The 21764-nt window shown below is 40.2% G+C and overlaps 1 protein-coding gene across 1 annotated transcript; it reads right to left on the minus strand.

The window, feature by feature from the left end:
* Nucleotides 1-2304: 2304 nt before the first annotated feature.
* On the minus strand, nucleotides 2305-21239 carry gad2 (glutamate decarboxylase 2). The gene is made up of 16 exons (XM_037079527.1): nucleotides 21164-21239; nucleotides 20816-20878; nucleotides 20523-20669; nucleotides 19647-19880; nucleotides 17088-17178; nucleotides 15303-15415; nucleotides 14645-14760; nucleotides 14185-14264; nucleotides 13408-13462; nucleotides 13202-13318; nucleotides 11831-11895; nucleotides 11658-11736; nucleotides 11412-11561; nucleotides 10925-11032; nucleotides 9122-9211; nucleotides 2305-6512 (listed from the first exon to the last, which is right to left on the minus strand). Exons 1-16 carry the CDS (start codon nucleotides 21237-21239, stop codon nucleotides 6339-6341), a joined length of 1758 nt encoding a protein of 585 aa, XP_036935422.1. The 3' UTR covers nucleotides 2305-6338.
* Between the last annotated feature and the right edge of the window lie 525 nt (nucleotides 21240-21764).

Below are 21764 nucleotides of genomic sequence, written 5' to 3' on the forward strand. Positions count from 1 at the left end.
TCTTAGGTAAAACTGTCAAATTTGCACTAGAAGATAGTGAAAAATGATAAGAAACCGAGGCAAAAAGTGGGAAATCTGTTGAGAGTATTTGTTGTCCCCAGAGGAAGAACCCTAATACTTGTAGAAACTCCTCTGTCCTGTCCTGTCACACCAGTTTTAAGTGAACATTTGTATTTGTATGCAGCAGATTTCAACATCTGTCAGTTGGATCATCATCCCCTAAGATGAACCATTTCCATTTTGCACACTACACACTTTGGGTCAACCCCATTAACGCTTTATAATTCAGCTGCACTGCAAACTACAGCCTCCAAAATGACCATAACATTGAATCAATTCACGAAGGACGATTTGGGCTGCATTAGTTTCAGCTATCTTGTTATCAAACAAACAGATGGCTATTAGATTTGCTGGACAGTTCGTGCTTCCAAGGGTAAAAACCTCTCTCAGGACAAACTGCACGATATTTTCAGCTGGTTCACATATCCAGATTGTGTAAGAACTATCAAGGATTCATCCCATTTATTTTCTAACCAAGCAGTTTTCAACCAGATTCGAAGGCTGAGCAGTGAAACAGATTTTCCTCTTCATCTTCGACTCTCTGGGGTTCCAGATTGATCAGTGACGGCGTTTAACTAACTCGGAGCTCGTCTCAAACTGCTGCGTGGAAACAGTTAACTGAGTGATTACATGTCATGTTTGTAATGTAAGAACCATTCATTTCCTCTGAGCGTCTCCGTTCAGAGCCAGCTGATAGTGTGCGGCCCAGATGTTTTATTTAAAGCGCTGCTACACACTGTAAATATCTCACCCTCTTATCTGGACCTTGTTTTTTGTCAACTAAATAAACAGATACAGTAACTCTTTGGTGTCTGGCTGTGGAGCTAGTCTCTGTCATTCCCATTTCCCATTTTCCTCGACTGTACTGCGTGTTCGTGCACGAGAGACGAGACGAAGCATCTGGGAACCTTTCACATACTTGTTTCATCCTTTTTTCTTCTCTGGTTTGGACATAAAAGGAGGCTGTAATCAGAGATGATTGAGGGGGAATATGTAAAAATAACAGCTCGTTCAGACAATAACGGAAAACAATATTTATTTGCCAAAAATGCTCCAGCCACATTTGCAGTGCATGTCTACTCTGAGGCCCGCTGCTCCCTCATGACTGAAGTGTGGGGCAGCAGTGCCACCTAGAGAGACGATCGCAACCTGCCAGTGATGTTTCCTCACCGCAGTGACGAGACAAGCTTTTTGTCTTACAACTGTCATTATTATATTCCTATAAATATTTTGTGTGCAAATCTGCTCTTAATTTATGGTGCATTATAAGATGGATTTTTTTTAAATGCATGTTTAATTAGTTTTCTTTTCTTTGCAGGGCTCCAATAGGTCCTTAAAATCCATGAAATATTGTGAATTTGGATGGAAAAATATCAAATTATAACATTTATTTTCATATTTTTCTATATTGTTGTCTTATGTAAAGCCTGCAAATTTTCCATGTCTATGTTGGGTCCTTTCTATGGAATTAGGCCAAGAAAATCCTTGAAAAGTCCTTGATTATGTAACTGTTACCTTGAAATAACAGCTTCAAAACCAGCAGCAGGTAGGATCACAGTGTTTGACCCTTTAGGGCACCAGCTATCACTGATTTTGATGCAACTGGAATACATTTTACAGATAAAATGCTTTCCTGAAGGAAACCTGTAACTGTAGCTGGGAGTTGGCTCAGCTAGCTGACGCCGGGTGTAGGTGGTGTTAACGCCGCTATCACAGCAGCTTTTCAGGTCTGGGGCCAGAATGGGCAGCAGGACAGGAGGGGCGAGCAGCAAGCGTAACTGGGCTAATAGCCACAGATATGACTGAGGTGAAGCAACTGAAGAGGACACTGATGGAGAAAGAAAAGAAAAGAAAAGCAGGCAGAGATTTAACCAGGGGAATCAGTTGTCATGTTCGCATGTAGTTCTGCATCTTGGTTTAATTCCTGAAGCCTTCATGTGGGCAAAAATGACGAACTGTCTTTCTCTGCCGATGTGCCGCTTTGTGTCGAGCATCATTTTGTAATTTTAGAGGCACTGAAACAATCTGACACGTTACATAAACATGAACAATGCTGCACCGTCATCACCCTCCTTACCTTGCAGTGCCACTTGTCATGTCCCAGTTTGCTGTTCGAGGACTCTCTCACCAGTTTACGTAACGGTTCAAACTCTCCTCTTCACGTAACACTGTGCTTTTGTATGAGGCACAGCAAACGTTACAGAGAAAGGATGAAGGAAGAGGAAAAAAACAATAGCAGCGATCTTTGTTTTGACAATATTTATTTCTATTTTCCCAACAGTAACATATAGATCAGGACAAATGAATGTTTTGAGAGAAGCTAGCACAGCAGTTTGCAGGTTATATGATTCAAAATGGCACCATGTTCAGTGAAAATGAACTGCGCTCTGAGTACTAGGGATTTTAACTGTTCTCATAAACAAACCATATTGCCTGTAAGCAAGAAACCAGGGTGTATATATATATATATATATATATTTTCTTCTATACTTCTGTGTTAAAGGCTGACAACACTTGCATTAGACAAGTATTTTTGGACAATCAAATCTTAAAATTCTGTTCCTCGTTACATCCCATTGAGTCAAGGGTCTTGGTGAAACACAAAAAAAAGGGGGGGAGGGTGACGTTGCGGCACCATGACACGAGCCAACATACCACCTCAGGCACACAAACAGAACGACAGCGGGTAGCCAAGAAACGTTAAAGAGGAAAGCGCGAGGATACGTCGTCACTGCTACCGGAGGCCGAAAAGCAGGAAGAGAAAGAGAGAAAAGGGGGTCGATACAGGTGCAGAGCAGAGAGAAGCTTTCAGAGAGACATGCTGTGGGACTACACACACATATATATAGATATAATACGCTACGTTTCGGAGCTGCGACAGTCTTCAAGCGGAAGAGAAAGACAGAGGATAGAGATAGTCAGATCAAGCGCGGAGAGGATTACAATGCTAGGCGAGGTTAGCATGCTTGGCGGCACGGAGAAACTTTTACAGGAAGCGCAAGACACAGAGATCACATGTAAAGGCTAGAGCGACAGTGCACTAATCTACAGGCTAGGCTATACATTGGACACTAAAGCTAATTACAAGAGCTACACATACTGTATATATGTATATATATATATATTTATAAATAGGAATATAGGAGACTGTATATCAAACAAGCTGGATAGGCAAGGCATTGCATGCACGTGCAAAGGAAGCAAGTAGCAGCAGCAGCAGCAGCAGCAAGAGACACAAAATGGCTTTCCGAGACTACCACAGTGAGATTCCTTTGTCGCTGTAATAAATCCGGTGTTGTCTGTGTCACAGTGTGAACGCCAGCTAGGACCAAGAAACCTTAAAAAAGTATTTTCTGTTGGGATGTCGGACCGTTAAACAAGAAGCTTTGTAACAGAATAAATTAAGTGCTTTCACTTTCCAGCAGACCCTTGATTCATGACACATTCAGGCCAAAGAGCTTCAGTTACATTTTTGATAGTAGGTAATTTCTTCTTTTTTTTTTTTTTTTAAACATCAACTTATGAACAACCATTGGACATTGCACGTTATTAGGTCATGTGTATACTCTAAAGTGCACGACCTCCCCGCTTCGGAAGGAAAACTAGACAATACTGGCAAATTTATACTAAGGCAACACAGTTACAAACACACTAAGGTACACGTTGGCACATACCGTCAAGTATCACTTGTGCACAAAAAACACAGTGCTTCAGAGTCAAAATGGCTTTGCATATTCGTTTTAAAATCCCAAAACACCGGAGTCTCTGAGCAAGACTGATTTTCAAGGTGACATCTTGTCCGTTTTCCCTTTTTTTAAATTTTTTTTTTTAAAAGCCAGTCCCTGAAACACGTTTTCTTTGAAATAGCTAGTAGAAGTCACAAACCAAGTCAAGTAATCCGACATACGTACATACACACGGGAGAGAAAAAAAGCTTTTTGGACGAACAGGATGAAAATACAGGTAATCTATATCGGAGATAGAGAAAATATGAATAACTTTACCTCACAAATAGTCTCTGGTTATATGTCTTATATACACGTATGTATACACAAAGATATGTACTTAGGACATCTTGAAATACTATTTACAGTCTATGATCAAAAGTGATTGTACACTGAGCGACCATGTTGAGCAAATTGTGCTTTTCTAACGTGTTCTAATGAAAATGCTACAGAACCTCAGGTCGTTAAAACCAGGGTTCACATCCCTTCAACTAGCCTGCCTACAGTAAGCATCTTTTTTTAAAATTTTATTTGCTAACTACTGTGCGTAGTAGGAAACTTGATTATCGTTGAACTATTGTACACGTGAATTCACCGTCTCTTTTGATATTTTGCAGGGCATTTCGATTGGACCCGTGCTCGACTATTGCTTGTGAATGAATAAAGAAGAAATCTCAGTTGCAATGCTAAGAGGGGCGCTCCTCCCCGCTCTGTGATTTAGTGCAAGTGATGTCAGGTTTACAGTAGCTGCAAATCTGGTGAAGTTCCTGTATTCAGACAAAAAAACCACCGTTATTGCCTCGTTCCCAGTTTCCCTCGATCTTTCTTTTAAGTGCTCATCCGAAGACACCGCTGACAAATAGCGTCTCTCATTATGGTAGTGTAGATGAGGGGTTGACATCTTTAAAAGTCATAATCCTTAAGATTTCAGACGGGATTTCAGATTTTTTATAATACAGCTCTCAGGTTTCCATTCAAAGTGGCTGCTGTGAGAGGAGATTTTGGAGCTAGTGGCCACAGTCGGGATTGTCATGTGAAAAATCTTCCCATCATGACTCGATTAACCATGATTAGCTAACCATTGAAACAGTTCTTTAGTAGGTCTAATTTTCAATTAATTTAATTACCAAAACCCATTGAAATGCAATGAATTCAGGACTTTAGTGGCCCCTCTGGGTCTCGGGCCCCCTTAGCAGCTGCACACATGCCCCGTTGGGAAAACAGCCTGGCTTCCTACACAAGATTGTTCCCCAAAAAGCAAGAAAATGTGTATTTTTTGAGTGTTACAACCACCTCAGGTGTTGAGTTTATGGTCTCAATTGCTAGCTTCAAGTCTTCTTCAGTAAATTATGGTTACATTTACAGTAAAATATACAATAAAGCTGGACATTCTTTAGGATGTGGAACAGTTTTTTTTTTTTGGTTTCCAGTCAGGTATAATTAAGATTTCCTTGCCACCCTCTTGTCCACTTCTGGATCCAAAAAACTCTAAATGGTGGCAGCAACAATGCCAAATTCAAGGCTTCAGAAACGGTAGTACTTGGTTTTTGGAATAAACAAAATCTTAAGGATTAAAACTTTACGTTACCTGTGAAGTGTTGGTTATCGTCATTTTAGATTCTAACATTTAAAAGCACACTCAGCACAGCTAAATATACAGCCCGGTTGGAAATGGTACCAATTTTTGCTATGACCATGTCAAACAAAACTGGACTTTTAACAAGCCTTTATCACCTTAAATACGCTAGAAAGAAGTGCGTGTGTAAAAAGAGTAGAAAGTGTTAAGACGTAATAAGCGACGACATTAAACGGCAGAGCAAACTGTCAAAGGCTGAGGTGATGCATGATGGACCAACATGCCTCGTAAATGCTTTGAGCTGACTTGACTGATGTGTAATTGTGATAAACATTGTCCCACCTGGTTTATTACACATGTCCAAAACCCCTTTAAATGGCCTGTTGTGGTTGGGATACTTGTTCAACGCGTCCTGGTTCTGCTTTACATCACCAGTCGAGAGAATATTGTCCCAAAATCGCTGCTTGAGGAGCTGTGTGTGGGTGTAAAGGCAGTTGATTAAGCTGAGGTAAGGTGAAGTGCTTCTTTTGTTGTTGTTTTAAACCAGGAGTTCAAAATGTAAAGTTACAGTAGAACACAACCACTTTTGGCACTTAACAACATACTCGGCAAATGAGAAAAATGACCCAAAAAAATAAACTCTTCCTCATCGACCTATTGCACAAGCGTTTCATATCACCAAAGGACATATAAAGTTACATCACTGACACTACTCTGGGATCTACTACACTATAGGAAAGGCAGACAGAAGCACTTTTACATGGCTCTGGACCAAAATTAGTCCACGGCAAAGCTACGATACATAATATATGGATATATCTGTATATCTTGATTTTTTTTTCTCAAATATACTCTTAAATATGTGACTTTGGAGGAAAAGAGAGAGAAAAAGAAAAAGTTTACCAGTACATTCACGACAAACAATTCATCCGTCAAGGGGGGGGAAAGTGCGGGAGGATTGGCGGGGGAGACGAGTCTTATAGATCCTGGCCGAGCCGTTCAATCTCCTCGATAAGAAAGTCGATGTCCTCGAAGGTAGCGGCCGGGTTTGAGATCACCATGCGGAAAAAGTTGACCTTGTCTCCCTGCGGTTGGTAGCTGACCATGGTTGTGCCGTACTCCATCATCCTGGCCTTTATCACCGGAGCCACCTGAACGAGACATGAAGTACAGAATGAATCGAGACTGTTTCAGAGGAATAGGAGGAACTGCCTCTAAAACACAAGAGTAAATATTCTGTATCTTGTGTGTTTAAATGTCATTCTGTATGCTAACCGGTTGCTGACTCCATCTAAATAATTAAAAAATACAGCACATTTCCCACATATGAGAGTAGCATCGATCATCTTTTCCAAACCTTCGGCTAGAAAGCAAATAATAGTATTTCGGAAAATTCAAAACTATTCCTTTAAATCTGTCTCTGTTCTGGTTTTAAATCCATCCCTGCCCACTGACTAATTCATGCTTAAGTCACGTGTTGTTTACTTATTAGAATTTCTCATTACTGAACTGCCAGAGGTGACTACATTTCAGTTTGAGCTCTGTTGGCAGTAATTAATTGATGTAAGGAGAATATGTTAAGTGAGTATGCTGTCTGCAATAATAATATAATTCCAATTAAGTGCACAAAAAGTGCAAAGTTTGGTGGGTATAACTGAAGTTAGAAATTAGTCATTTCCATCGTCTCTTCTTGTGCAGTTGTAAGTCTGGAAAACTGCCCGTTATCAGATGTTTTTGCTTCCTTTTTTTTTTTTTTTCTTTCCCATCAAGTCACATTTCCTTCTCAGATTCTCTCAGATCCTGTTCCATGTTGTCCTTAATCTCCAGCCAGTCTGACAGCTAAATCTGACGCCAGCCGGGTTCATCACAGCACTCTGACTGCTGCCACCATGTTGAGAGGTTATCTCCCAGCGCAACGCAGTCACAGTGATTTATTTTGTGTCTTCATGGTGGTGTGTATTCTGCGCTGTGACAGATCCAATTACAAAGTTTGAAACTCACACTCCATGTTTCGACCCAAGTCAACCCATTAGAATACTTTACTGAAGCAAACATTTCAATATACGCATGTCTCCACCATGTATCTTTTTAAGGCTGTTGCTTTTCATTTTAATGGATAATACAGAACTTGTATAAAGGCAGTTATAAATCACTACTTGGGCAGTAAAAAGAGTAAAGTGACTTCCAAAGAGTTGACAGGGATGGCATGCGGTAAAAGAAAATTTTATGTCTTTTTAGGTTAATTATTTTACCCAAGAATCATTACTACAGAACACAGACGAGTAGCTTCTCTAGCTAAGCAATGTGTCTTTCTGTGGAAGACAGCGCCGAACAAGTGCAGTGAAAAGTCCGACAGCAGATTAACAAACCAGAGTGCAGTATGCTAACCGCTTAGCTCAAGTCCAGATATGCTACATTTTGGCTTTCTTTTAAGGTTCATTTTGTAGTTAAAAAACTGTTGTTGTGGCAAAGTATACATGGTAAAAAAGTTGGATATTGTGCTGATTATCAACCAAGTATAAGTAGATCCCGTGTTCTGCCTTAATAGATATGCAGGAGGTTTAACTTGAGGTTAGTTTGCTGCAGTTAAGTTAACTGTGACTCATTTGCTGAACCCTCGAGGTCAAAGATTATCTTGTAAGAAGTTTAATAAATCTCGGCGTATTAAGTTGAAAAATTAAAACAGACTTTAAAAACTCCTCAAGCAAGCTCTGTTGGTTTCCCCCTAAACTATTCTGGGATTTACATAAGGTCTTTATCTACTTAACTGATAGTTCCTTTGCAATAAAACTAACAGGAGGTCCCAAAATATAATATATTTATCTCAGTGTATGTTTATATTAGTTATAAATACTTGTATGTATACACTTTCTTGTTTACAAAGTTACAAATCATCTTTCAGGGCCTAGAAGGCTCTTAAAACACTTTGTATTTTGTGAGTATTTCCTGAGTACTCCTTCCACCACAGCGCTAACAGTGTACAGACCGGTCTGCTCAGTACTGTAGTTTTCATCACATAATCAGTCATTCTGTCTAAATCTCTTGCAGGTGTCCTGCTGCTGTTGGCAGGCCTGCAGTCATTTTTCTGTAAAATGATCAATCAGCTGCTGCAGATTTCCATCAAATCAGTCTTTTGACAATTTTCCAGTCATTTAGTGCAAATTGAGGGAGAAATCCCTCAGTTTGGACTCAGATCTGGCAACATTACATCATCCCTCAATCTTCGCGTCGGAGTGTGTGGAAAAGAGCGAGCTGGCCAAACACTCGGCGTCAGTGAAGCGTGTCCACGGCGCTTTTTCGATCAGACTTTGGAAAACAAAATGAAATCTCTGCATTTGACGTGTAATGACAAACATGGCAACAATTTATGGCTGATGGTTTTACAGCAGGGGAGCGAGGGGAGCGCTCTTTGTATGGCCGGCACGTACACCATCTGTTTGTGCTAATAGTCAATTAGTAGGCCCCTGCTGCTGTGGGACCGCCTGAATGGCCGCCACTTGAGCTAACTGAATAGCCTCAGTCTGTGATAGCCTCTCTCTGTGACAGCCTATTTTAAGACTGTCACAGTTCATGTGGATGTCAAAGTTTTTTTTTTCTTTTCATCCTGAGTATAAGTTGATGTCGTGTTGTCCCTAATGAGCAGGGCATGTGATGTGTCAAGCTGGATGGAGATGACAGGCTTGTAGGGCGAATGAAAGGTGCAGCGAAAGGTGTTTTTTGGTAGATATCGTAGTCGGGCTTCTTATCTCGGCTCACCCACCTTGTGCAAGTGTTTCTTTCTCTCCTCTTTGTCCTCCATGTAGCGGATCCCAGGGGGGAGGTACCAGAAGCAGACGTTGGTGTGCTGAGGCTGCGGGAACACACAGAGTTGACAAGAGATGAGACGAATACAGCGGCAAGAAATAAAATGTGCACGCTCAGGGCATTTCAGTGGAATGTTTTGTGTTGATATGACTGTGTTGTTTTATTTCTGTTTTTATATTAATGTGATGTATTTTTTTACAGAGCAGTAGTTTTATAAATACCAACACTGTCTCTGTTTTTTTAGAGCTAAAAACTGAGCAGTCTCATTTCATGCTCATTCTTATATTTTGGGAGTCCACTCGAAAAAGTTCATTGTTAAAAAGTATCATTATTTCTCCTACTGTCCATTGTTGCAGCACCTCTATTCACTCTCACTCACTCCTACTATGTAAACTATGTAATCTACTAGGAACTTTCAATATCATAATTGATTAATGAGTACAAGTTGGATGTAAATCTAAACCTTTCATCTGCATTCTTGTAGCCAATAAGGCTGTCCGATCACAAACACATGGACAAAAACACATAACTCAGAAGTGACTGTGGCCACAGAGCAGAACAGAACAGAACTGTTGTTCAGAATGCTGCTATTGATAATACATTAAACATCAACGGTTAACAAATACTTTTTACTTTTTTACTTAAGCATCATTTCAACACCAGTTGTAATATTTCAGTAATGTAACTGAACTTGTATTTAATACAGATTTTCAATGCTTTTTCCACCACTGGTGATGAATAAATTTGAAGGATCACAGCAAGAATTGTATATTGGCCTTTATGTTGATATTGGAATTTTTTAACCATCTAATATTAGTATTGGCAACGTCCCCAAAGATCTAGTATCAGTCAGGCTCTAAAATATACAGCACACATATTCATCATTCATCCCTGCATGAAATCCTACAGATAAACTAAAAAGTGCTGAAAGCAACCCGAGCCCATTTACTTCACTGAGCCAGAACACATTCTGTTCAGCTCAAAAAGGAAATCCATTAGACATCACCAACATCAGAGAGGTAAAGTTCCTCCTCCTCAGATACTCTTTCTCTGTCTAAAAGCCCCACACGGTTCTGCTTTTTGGAACCTGAAGCCCCGCTGGAGCAGCCAGCCTGCCTCCCTGTGAGTGGAAGAGCATTCATTACCAACAGCTGACTAGCCATGCACACCAGCCTCATTTATACAGCCGGGGCTGGTTCGCCAGCAGTATATTCAACATGAGATTGATGTAATGGCTCAATGGGAGGCACAGACAAGTGAACACCTGGGCTGCTGCCCAGAGGACTTGGCTTTCTCCCATCACCCTCTGGGTTATGATGATCTTAGCCTTTTTGTGGCTCAGCAGGAAAACAATAAGGCTTGAAACATTAAAGAGCGTTCACTATGAACGACCCTGTGTCCAGGCTCTCCTTTAATAAAAGAGTCTTGAGCCTAATAACCCCCGTCGTACCCGTATGTTTGCGCTGTTGCTCGGTGGAGGATATTTCAGACACCACGCTATTCATATGCACATGAGCAATTACAGGCCGTTATGCTATTCATTAAACATAATAGCAGCACATTATACTGGCAGCTAGAGGTAAAAATGGCATTCATCCAACACAAAGCAAGGGCACACAGCATGCCAATCAAGTCAGCCACAATGATACCAATCACACAGAGGCAGAGGAAGCAGTGTGGACTATTGCCGACTGTCGTCTGATTATGTGGCTTCAGACGAGTTTTCTGTGCAGAGAGTGAAAGTTAAATGTGGACATACTTTGCCGTCAAAGACCATCTCGTATCCTTCTCGGTCTTTGATCTTGTTGTAGAGGTACTCTGAGAGCTCCAAGCACTTGTCGATCTGAGCCTCGAACCCGATGGTGCCCTGTTAGAGAGAAGGCTGTTAGTGTTGACTCAGCACACAGACAAGTAAAGATATTAGGCAATTAGTGTAAAACTGAAGGCATTCAGGCAACTGTGTGCATAAAAATTTTTTGTCAAGAAAATTACATAAGAAGGTCCAAATTTTTTGTCTAATGTGTCACGCATAGAATTTAGAAAAATATGTCTAAAAGCAAAATTGAAAGGACGCAAGCAGCCAAGACAAAACAAAAATCAGGCAAATATACTGTTATAAATGTGTGCACTGAGTAAATAAAACAAATCAAATTAATGAACATTTAAAAAGAATAAAGACAAAATTAAAGCAAAAAAAAAAAACAATTAAACCAGTAAGAGGAGCAGCGGTGTTTGAGTGTCTTTACCTTGGCTCTCCACATGAGCCACAGCTTGAAGATGTCCACGTGGCGTCCGCACTGCAGCGCTTTGTCTCCGGTGTCGTAGGAAAGGTCGTAGTGTTTGTCCTGCTGGAACAGGTAGCAGGCGTGCATCTGGTTGCAGTTCTGCATCAGACCCTGTGAAATCCCATCACAGAATGTTAATAATTAAAACAGAAATGGTTCAGTCTTTGTATGTGAGAATGAGGTTTGGATGAATAGGATGAGGCCTACCTCCTCTCTGACCAGCAGGGCTGAACACTGCAGAGGGACCGACATCATCTTGTGTGGGTTCCATGTCACCGAGTTGGCTCTGAAGTTAACAAAAAAAATAACCAACGATTCTTTAAATCTTCATAAACTTCTGTTGAACCAGTTTGTGTCCTCACCCCAAAAATATCACTTACCTCTCAACTCCGTCCAGCTTCCACCTGTGTCTCCTGGACATGAGGAGGCTTCCTCCCCACGCACCCTGACAGGAAACAGCATCATATTTGAGATGTCAAAAAAAAAAATATATATTTATTACACATTTTTCTTAATTAATTCTTAAATCTTCAAGTCACAGTATGCATTAACCAATATTTCACTAAACATCATCAACTTGATATATTTCATTAGCATATTTTCTGACATTTCACAAACCAAATGATTAATCAAATAAATGTTCCAGTTTTGCATGAAAAAAAAAAATCAAAATCCTTTTTTCTAACCTCAGAGGAAACAAATTGCGAGAGGACTGCTTTTAGCTTTGTCACATATGATGTATTATTGATGACTGGCTCTCAGCATTGTCACTCTAAACATTTGGTCTAAGTAAAGGACTAAATGTCAGGCGCTTGATTGGATGTTTTTGGAGGCATTTCAAGATTTCCCATCCTCATAATGTTTGCTGCTGTGACCACAGGAAGCTTCTCCCCTCATAACAACAGTTTTGCCTCATCATCAAGTCCAGGACAGGCCTGACCTCAACTCTTATCATCCCCCCATAATAACGTTAAGTCTACGACATCTGACTCAGTTATTACATTAACACACATCTTTTTGAATATCATGCATATTCTTTATACTTCATTCTCAGATCGTTTGCCGTTCCTGCATAAAAATCTACAGATTTTTCATTTTAATTAAAGACAAATCATACATTTTTGTCATATTTAATTGTCAACTCTTTATTTTCTATTTATGCTTCTTGACTTGCAGGACTTGCATCATCTGCTTACTATGTTTATTGTTATGTATTAAAACACTGGAACAAATTCCATGTATGTGAAAACCAGCTGTGCAAAACACCTGATTCACATTCTGTGTGATGTTTGTTTTTTTCCACAGGAAGCTGCATCGACAACAAGCAGGATGTTTTTCTCCCATCTCTCGCCGGTTGAGGAATGATAGATAAGGCCATTTATGTCTCTTAATAGAGGTGTCCCCCTGTCAGGACTAAATCACCTTCATTAATAGATAGAGTGCCTTCAGTGAGAGGGCCCATGATGGCAAAGTCAGGGGAGAAGATGATTTACAGCCTCTGTTCCAGTTTTTCTAATCCCCAGTGTTAGATAGGAAATGGCTGGCTCCTATCTGGGTCAACCGCAAGCAGTTAGAGGCGACACAGACATAATAGATTTGTCAAACTCACTGCTGAGCTCCGTGTTTTCTGCGCATTCCTTCCGTACAAAAGCCCTTACAGTGGAGAGATACTGCTGCATCACGGAGGGTTTTAGGTAAAAACATTTATGAGTCCATACAAAAAAAAAAAAAGGTCAATTTGTGTTACTCACATCCACGTGCATCCAGACGTTGTACTTTTTGCAGACGTCGGAAATGGCGATGAGAGGGTCAAAGGCTCCGTACACTGTTGTTCCTGCTGTGGCGCTGACAAAGAAAGGTACAAAACCCTGCAAAGGCACCAACAAAAAGGATGATTTCACATACAGGAAAAAACAAATCTATATGTAGTATTTACAGCTGTGTAATTAATGCGTACCTTCTGTTTGGCCTCCACTATTCTCCTCTCAAGGTCAGCTGGAATCATTTTACCGCTGCAAAGGAAAAAAACAAGATTTTGTAGCTGTGGTTGCAAAAATTCTGCAATGAAGATCCTTAATAAAGGTTATATTAAAGTGTGTTTACAGGTCTTGGGGAGCAAGAAATGTATTAAAGAATGAAGGTAAAGAAACATCTGGGCAAAATGTCTCCTGTATTAATTATATTATTACATACTGATGATTCAATATGTAATTTAGTGCTGTAGCTGCTTGAGGTGAGGCTAATTTCTATACAGTTTCAGATTCCAATAATAGTCCAATTGGGAGAGGAAATATGAAAATAAAGATGATGTTCTGCTCCAGAAATATGTAGTATCAGTTTTCTGGACTTCAGATCTTTGTGGATATTTGTGAAATATTGGATAATTTTGCTGAACTTCTGTCTAAACTCAGTCTTGATATCCTCCAGCACTGATGGGCGATGGATTTGTGCCTACAACTTTTTGGTAAAACTGAAAAAAGATTTTCATGATATAAAATGATACTAACCATATATCATAACACATAAAAGTCATAAAAGATATCAAGTAAAAAACAAAATATTCAAAATCCAGAAATCACAAATAACATAGAAGTATAAAAAAGCAGGAAAATGAACAGACTAATGTAAGGTACAGGTAACATGTATCTTGTTTCTCTCCAACACTGGAATTTATCTTCTAACTTGTCACATGTCACGTTTCAGTCGTGCAGCTGAAATGAGCGGCTGCATTTACCTTTCATCTACTTTGATGCAGATCACACTCTCTGTCCCGATGCCGAGAGCTGCGGCACCTTTTTTGATTGAAAAATGGCTCTACAAGAGAAAAAACAAACAAAAGAGGGAACATGTTTAACTGTCTGTTACATGAGAGGGAAGATATATCATAAATTGTGTCTACTGAAAGGTCTGTGTGATATCTAATGGCCTTTTATTTTTTTTCTCCTTCCCACATAGAATCTTTCAAACGTCCTTTCAAGATGAAAGCCGTCACCTCGTGTCCTTCTGCATACGACACACATAATGTTGGCTTTATATCAGCGTTTGTTGTGTGAAAATTATCGTTAAAATCACACACTGAGCCACAGCTAATGTGCAAAAAAAAAAGTGTAATCATTCCTGCACAGGAGAGGAAGATCTGTGATCCAATTAGACATATATTGATCATACAGCTGAATTAAGACACAAATGCCTACGTGTTCTGATGTGAAGGCCACCAGTCTGGGAACAGATGACATTCCTTTCTCCTTCACTTCAGGGAACATCTTGAAGCGCGCCAGCAGCATGGCATACATGTTGGAAATAGCACCACCTAGAGGATGGACAGGGAAGACCAGTGTCAGTCCACATCAGAGCCTTGCCATCTAGCAAGTCTCATGGGAATGTTGCAGGGCTTCTAAAAATGTCTGTGCATGTTCAAAATAACAAAACAATAACAACAATTTGTGTACAGCGCATCGAGAGTGTATCGAGGGATGACACAGCATTCAAAAATCACAGCTCACTGTCCACAATGTCACAACCAATCACGGCCTTTGTCATTAAATTCTCCTACGGGCGCTCCGCATCATTGGTCAGGCAGAAACACGTGTGGGAAATTAAAGACTGGAGGGTGACGGGGAGGGAGGGGGCTCAAGGTGGAAAAAAAGAAAATGATTTTATGCTAATTGGCTCTGAAACGAGTTCCATTTATATCATCAAAATGCAAATTGACACGTTACAGCACTGCGCTCAGACACACACACACACACACACACACACACACACACACACACACACACACACACACACAGGCTGTTCCATTTTCGGTGAAGACGGAGGGGTGGTTGGGATTGGCGCTGTCGCCTCACGTACCGGGAGAGAAAATGCCATCTCCTCGCCCGTCCTGCCAGCCAATGATCTCCCTCATCTTCTTCAGACTGACGTATTCCAGCAGCACGAAGACAGGAGCCACCTCATAGGTGAACCTGCCGTTACACAAGGGACATCACGTGGTGCTGGTTACACAAAATGTGCCATGACTCATCACCTAAAATAGCCAGTAAACGGACATTTTTTCTCCTCTGCAGTTTGGCGGTATTTCGAGATGAAATCGGTGGCTTTTGCAAAAGTAGCTTAAACACTTAGGTCAACTTTTTCAAGGATGATAAACAATCATTTTTGTACTAAAAATGTAGAATTATAGTTGATTTTACAGTCTTCCTGTTGTACAGGAGTCTCACATTTTCATCATCTTCACGACACCTCAGAGGTGAACCTGGCGTTACACAAGGGACAGTGCATGGTGCTGGTTACATAAAATGTGCCATGACTGAAAACCAGTAAATGTGCATTTTTTCCTCTGGAGTTTGGCTGTTTCAGGACACATTTTGCATTGAAATCACAGACTTTTAGCAGAGGTAGAAAAACACAAGATTCTAACTAGTTTTGTGCTGAAGATGCAGACGTATTGCTGATTTTACAGGCTTCACTTTAACATGTTAATTTGGAGTGATGCTTTTGAACAAAATGTACCACATCCACATAGAAATGATCTATTTTCTGACGATTTATGCAAAACATTCCAGCAGCACAGAGACAGGAGCCACCTGATAGATAGGTGAACCTGGCGTTACACAAGGGCCATCACGTGGGAAAATATGCCATGACTCATCAGTGAAAATAGCTGGTAAAGGGCCATTTTTCCTCTGGAGTTTGGCTGATACAGAACACACAGTATTTAGTTTGAGGGCTCTTGCAGAAGAAGATAAAACACAAAATGTGTATTCTTGAGTGAAAAAAAAAATAGAGATATTGAATATTTGCTGTGTGCTGATGTGTCTGAACAAAATGTACCAACATCCACAGAAACATTTACTGTTTTCTAATAATCTTCATCTCTCTTTGCATCCTGTAGGCTATAATTTTGCTTTCTCTTGCACAGGATTCTCACATTTTTATCACCTTTGCAGCACAAAAATGTAAATGTTCAAAATGTGCCTCCTAATATGTTTTTTTCTGAGCAGTTTGGCAAATGTATTTAAGGTTGAAACAGGTGACGTTTGGCAGGTGCAGATAAAACAAAAGCTTCACTCAGGCTTCTCTTTAAGATCTTAATCTGTAGTGATGCTTTTGAACAAAATGTACCAGCATCCACAGAGAAATGCACTGTTTACTGAAGATGTAGATTTCTGTTTCCATCTCATACTACACATGCATACATTTCCAGCATGTGCCTCCTGCTCCATGTTTTTCCCCATGAATACATGAGCTGCACTGTCAACAGCAAGCCTATTCTGCACTGTCTCAAATTTTCCAAGCCGGCTGACTCTTGCAGACTTTATCACCCCAAAAACACACGCACCAAAATTAGCTTCAGATTAGTCTGAATTTAATTTCAGAGCTAATTTTCTCCCCTTGAATCCCCGTGGGGATGGGAGGTGAGGGGGAGGGATAAAAGGCAGAGGGGAGTAAAGGGAGGGGGGGGTCTGCCTTTCATTTCACCCTTTTCATTTGCAGTGATTGAGTGAAGAAAAAAAAACCAAGCTGCTATCAGCCAGAGCAGACGCAGAGCAGAGTGCACACGGACGGACCGGAAATGGAATTCATTGTCATTATCACCATATAAAATCATGATGAAGCACATGGCCGCATACTTACATATTGGTGTTGGCGGTGGATGTTAGCCAATCGGCTGCCAGTCCGACCATGTCTAATCCTGTCGAGAGCTGATTGAAGTACCTGGGGTGGGCTGGATGGGAAGGAGCAGAGCAGAAACGAGAGGGTGGGTTGAGATAGATAAACTGTTCGGCTATCTCCATCAGGCGTCAGGAGAAATTGAAATTCTGTGCTGCTTTTTTTATGTTTTGAGGCGCTGAAACTGGCATCTTCTAAATGCTTTAATTGCAGGTTGGAGATGCCGCAGCAGTGACACTTTAAATCATCTTTAGAAATAAGGAAAGTGTTGTGGTGGAGCACGGGTAATGTGGAAGTCACAGCTTTTCAACCATTGTTTTACAATAATCATACACAAAGGAGCTTTGAAAATGAGTATATTAACAAGACAAATGTGATCTTTCATTTAAAAAGGTGATTTGTGATCAATTTAGATAAATAATGTTTAATTTTATAGTATCAACATGCAACATAGGCCAAACACTGACCACAATTTAGCATTTACACAGAAATAAATGAATAGGATTTGTAAAGTAAATTTAAAAAAAAAAAAAAGAAAATACAAGTTACTTCTCCCATTATCAGTCTTGGGGAGTAACGGAATACCTGTACGATAATCAGGATACTTTGAAATAGGTGAGGTCTCCCGAAGCCACGCCCCTTTCTGGTTTCCCTCAAGAGAACGTATTTCGGAAGAATATAATATTTTTTTTGATCCCGCTTGAATTGTGACTTACACATATGATGTTTGTCAATTTAAAACTTAACTTTACAGGCCAATAAAGCAGCAATTTGTCATAAAACCTATGCAACATAAATGAAAATACGTAATTAAAAACTAACGTTAGACAGTCAACAATCAGGTTAGTGACGTTGTATCGTCAAAACCCGTAAAATTAACATTTTGGAGCTGCTCCTGTATATTAGCTTGACCACAACGCTGACGTACTACCCTTTCACAAAACTACAGCTGTCAATATGAACTGATTTATTTTGATTTTTATCGTTTTCGTTACCTTTTCCCTGCCGAGTTGGCGGCCATGTTGTTGTTGGTGACGTATGTTGAGACTGAGCCGTTAAATTTTTTCTCTTATCTTTACGACAAATTGCGATTTAGTTGACTTGAAAAAAAAAAATGTTTTAATTCAACCCATACGTGTAAGTCATGACTCAATTCAAACGGGATTTAAAAAAAAAAAAGTTCTTTCCAACTAAACAACTCTTTTTTTTCCGAAATAACGGCCCATGAGGGAAACCGGAAAGGGCGTGGCTTACACTACCACTTCCGGTGCAATTACAGAATAAAAGATTTAAAGGCGTATTCAGTAAAAAATGGGATTACGTACATGATTACAATTTTAGAATGAAAAATGACGTAATATTCTGAAAAAGACTTGATATTTAGGTTAGATAAACGTAATTCTATTGATATTTCAATTCTTTTGTCTTCATTCAGATAAGTTTTTATTGAAGTAATCAAAAAGTAGTAACAGAAAGTAATAACGTTACATTATTTCATATTGTGATACTTGGATTACTAAAGTAAGTAGAACACTTTCTTAAAGTAACCCTCCTATTCCCGAGTATAATACACTTTTAAACAGTTAAATGTTTGTCAGCAATATTCTGTACATGATATAAATAATACTATGTTTAATATTATAAAGCAAATCGTTACAGAAGAAGTTAAAAATATGAGGGAATGATTAACACTCATAAATGTCCTTATTGCTGCTAACAAATGTAACAGTGGCAGTGCGTACTGCATCATTAATAACATATTCAGAAACTGTTTATAAATGTGAAACACCGAAATTAAAGTAAAATATAAAGAAACGATTTTTATAAAATATATTAGTATTATATTTCTGTGTGTATTGTTGCTGTAATCGCCCTCGTGTGTGTCAGTCAGCAGTGAGTAATGGCTGTGGCCTGCAGTGAACGCTGTTATTAGCCTATTATCTCCTACTTGGTGAACCAGATTTACTGCGTCACTGCATTTATCGGTCTGGTGGACAGGAAGAGAAAAAAGGAGGACAACTTCCAGGTTGATTTTTTTTTATAGACATCATTTCTTTCTTTATCTCTTCGTCATTGTTGTCTGGTTTTCTCCATTTCCCCTCCCTTTTTATCTTGTATATATTTATTGTAGGACATCTTTCAATAAAAAAAACATCCGTGTATTCCAGCAGAAATCCTTTCTTATGTTGATTTAATATTATTTAAAATGTTTCCTTGTAGATTTGATCATCAATTTTGTATTCAAGTATCTTTTTTTTGTTATAATCTAGGATTTGCACTGCGTCTGTGCGTTTACCTTTTAAATTAATTTAGAATATTTGAGCTTATTTCAGACAATATTCTTTTAATTGTGATTTCGACATTTCTAACATAAGCCAGGCCTGAAATTAGGCCCCTATATATGCAAAAACGTATTTAATATTTCCCAAAGTGCCAAGTGATTTTACTTAATCATATGATCAAGTCATTTTAAGTCAGATCTATATTTATCTATCATGTAGTCAGTATCAGACTGAGGCCTACCTGTCTTGATGGCGTATTTGAGCGTCGCACGACAGCTGATCAAGATATCATCCAGGGTGGCCGGCTCGTCCTGCAGCTCCCAGTTGTTCATCTGAAGCAGCTCGTTTGGATAATGAAAATCAATAACTTTCGTTTCCCGGTCGAAAGACTCCACGATGTAGGCCATTAAAATATCCACAACTTCCTGCAGGAAGGTCATTGTTTTGGTGTCGCCGTCCATGGCGGGTAACAGGTCTGCGAGAGAGAGGAGACATTTTGTGATCTATGTGTCTGGGAGCAGGGGAGGAAAGGTTTTCATGCAACATAAAGATGCATATAAGGCTGAGTTTTATTGTGAAATTATCTATAGGCCTACAAAATAAAACAGAATAACATTTAATGATTTTAAAGGTGTAGAAACTGATGGGAATTCTTGATTTCTGCGATGTTCGACACCCCCAAAACTCAGACTGTGCTGAAGGTGACCTCTCCACAAAGAGTCCAACACTGCAAAAAATATTCAGCATAACTACCTGAAAATTACAGATATTAAATTGAAGTGTATAAAGATTTATTTGATCCAAAATGGCACACGCTCTGTCATTTGTTTCCTTTTTGATTTTCCGTGTACATCCTGTGTTTTATATAACAATAAAAAAAAGACATTTAAATCAAGGTTATTGAAATAAAAAGTCTATTCACTAACTCTTAAATACAACAAAATTTATATATTAGCCGGTTTGTTTCATTTTAAAACAAGAATGAATGCACTTTGTATAAAAATGGCTGATTTTATGGCACTTTTACGCAAAATAAATCCTCACAACGCACGACAAGGCCAAGCTCAGGCTCAGTGAGAAGGATCAGGGGTGTTAAGAGATCCGTTTGCTCTTGTACCTGTTGAATAGAGGTCGGAGAAGACCACGGGTCCTTTGGTGCAGTTGCAGGATTTGTTGCAGCCGCAGGTGCTTGCAGCTTCTCTCTGTGGCGGCTGCTTGGCGGCCGGATCGGCGGGTTTCTCCACTTCCCCGACATTTAGCAGCGCTTTTGGGCGACCACAAAACAGCGAGAGTGAGATATTTCTTAAGACTCTGGCGACAAATAATGATATGGGGGGGAAGGCACGTCCCAACCCAACCCCACCCCACCCCACCTCATCCCACCCCCTCTCCCTGTGAGGAGCGACATACCACATAATTTCGATCCAATTCCTCCGGAGAATTTCTGGGCCGCCGCTTGGCACCAAGCCCTGGCTGGAAGAAGGGGAGATAAATCAAAAATGAGGATGAGCAGCGTCCAACTTTAAGATCGGTTAGCTGAAGCGCCATGCAAGTTGTAAATTAAACACGACAGAAATCCGTTGCATCCCTGCGGGAAAAAAAGAATATAAAAGCAAAGATGTAAAAGCAGATGTGTCGATTATAAAACACAGCAGGCCAAATCCAGAGCACTGGAATGAGACAATGCACTCGAGTGAGTCCTTCAGAGATGCTTTTTTATTTTATTTATTTATTTTGATGACTAAAAAAGCCACTCACGCGTACTGGGGCTCTGACTCCCGGTGTTGGCCCCCGCATTATCACCGCCAAGAGACCAGAAACCCTGTGATGCCATTGTCGCCGGTAGTTAGGAGCTGCAGGAGACGGAGCCCATCCACACCGCGTCGACCCGGAGCTGTTCACGGCTGATGTGGTGCTGAATCTCACCCAGACCTGTCCGCTGCGCGCTCACAATCCAGCATCCGACACACGCGTTATGCTGCGGGGTGGTGGGGAGGAAGAGGAGGAGGGGGGAGAGGAAGAAAGCGTCTGGAGAAAAAGCGCAAAAAAAAAGAAAAAAAAAAAAGAGGCGTCCACGGCGGTGAAGGAAAATCCGCAAAACACTTGACTGAGCCGACTTCAGGTCAGCGACGCTCCTCACTTCACGCGGGGATGAACAGTGCGAGGGGAAGTTCGGCTGCTCTGGATGGAAACAAATCCAAATAAAGCACAGACAACGAACAGGCGGGAGACAAAAAGGAAACAAAAAAAAAAAAAAACAAGGTTTCAGTAAGCAGCTAAAAGCTCCAGCTGCTGGTGAATACGCAGCGCGGAAGCCATGCCTAATTGCATCTAACCTAAATTTCACGTCACCACAGAA

Source organism: Acanthopagrus latus, chromosome 19 (assembly GCF_904848185.1).
Source record: "Acanthopagrus latus isolate v.2019 chromosome 19, fAcaLat1.1, whole genome shotgun sequence".
Lineage (NCBI taxonomy): Eukaryota > Metazoa > Chordata > Actinopteri > Spariformes > Sparidae > Acanthopagrus > Acanthopagrus latus.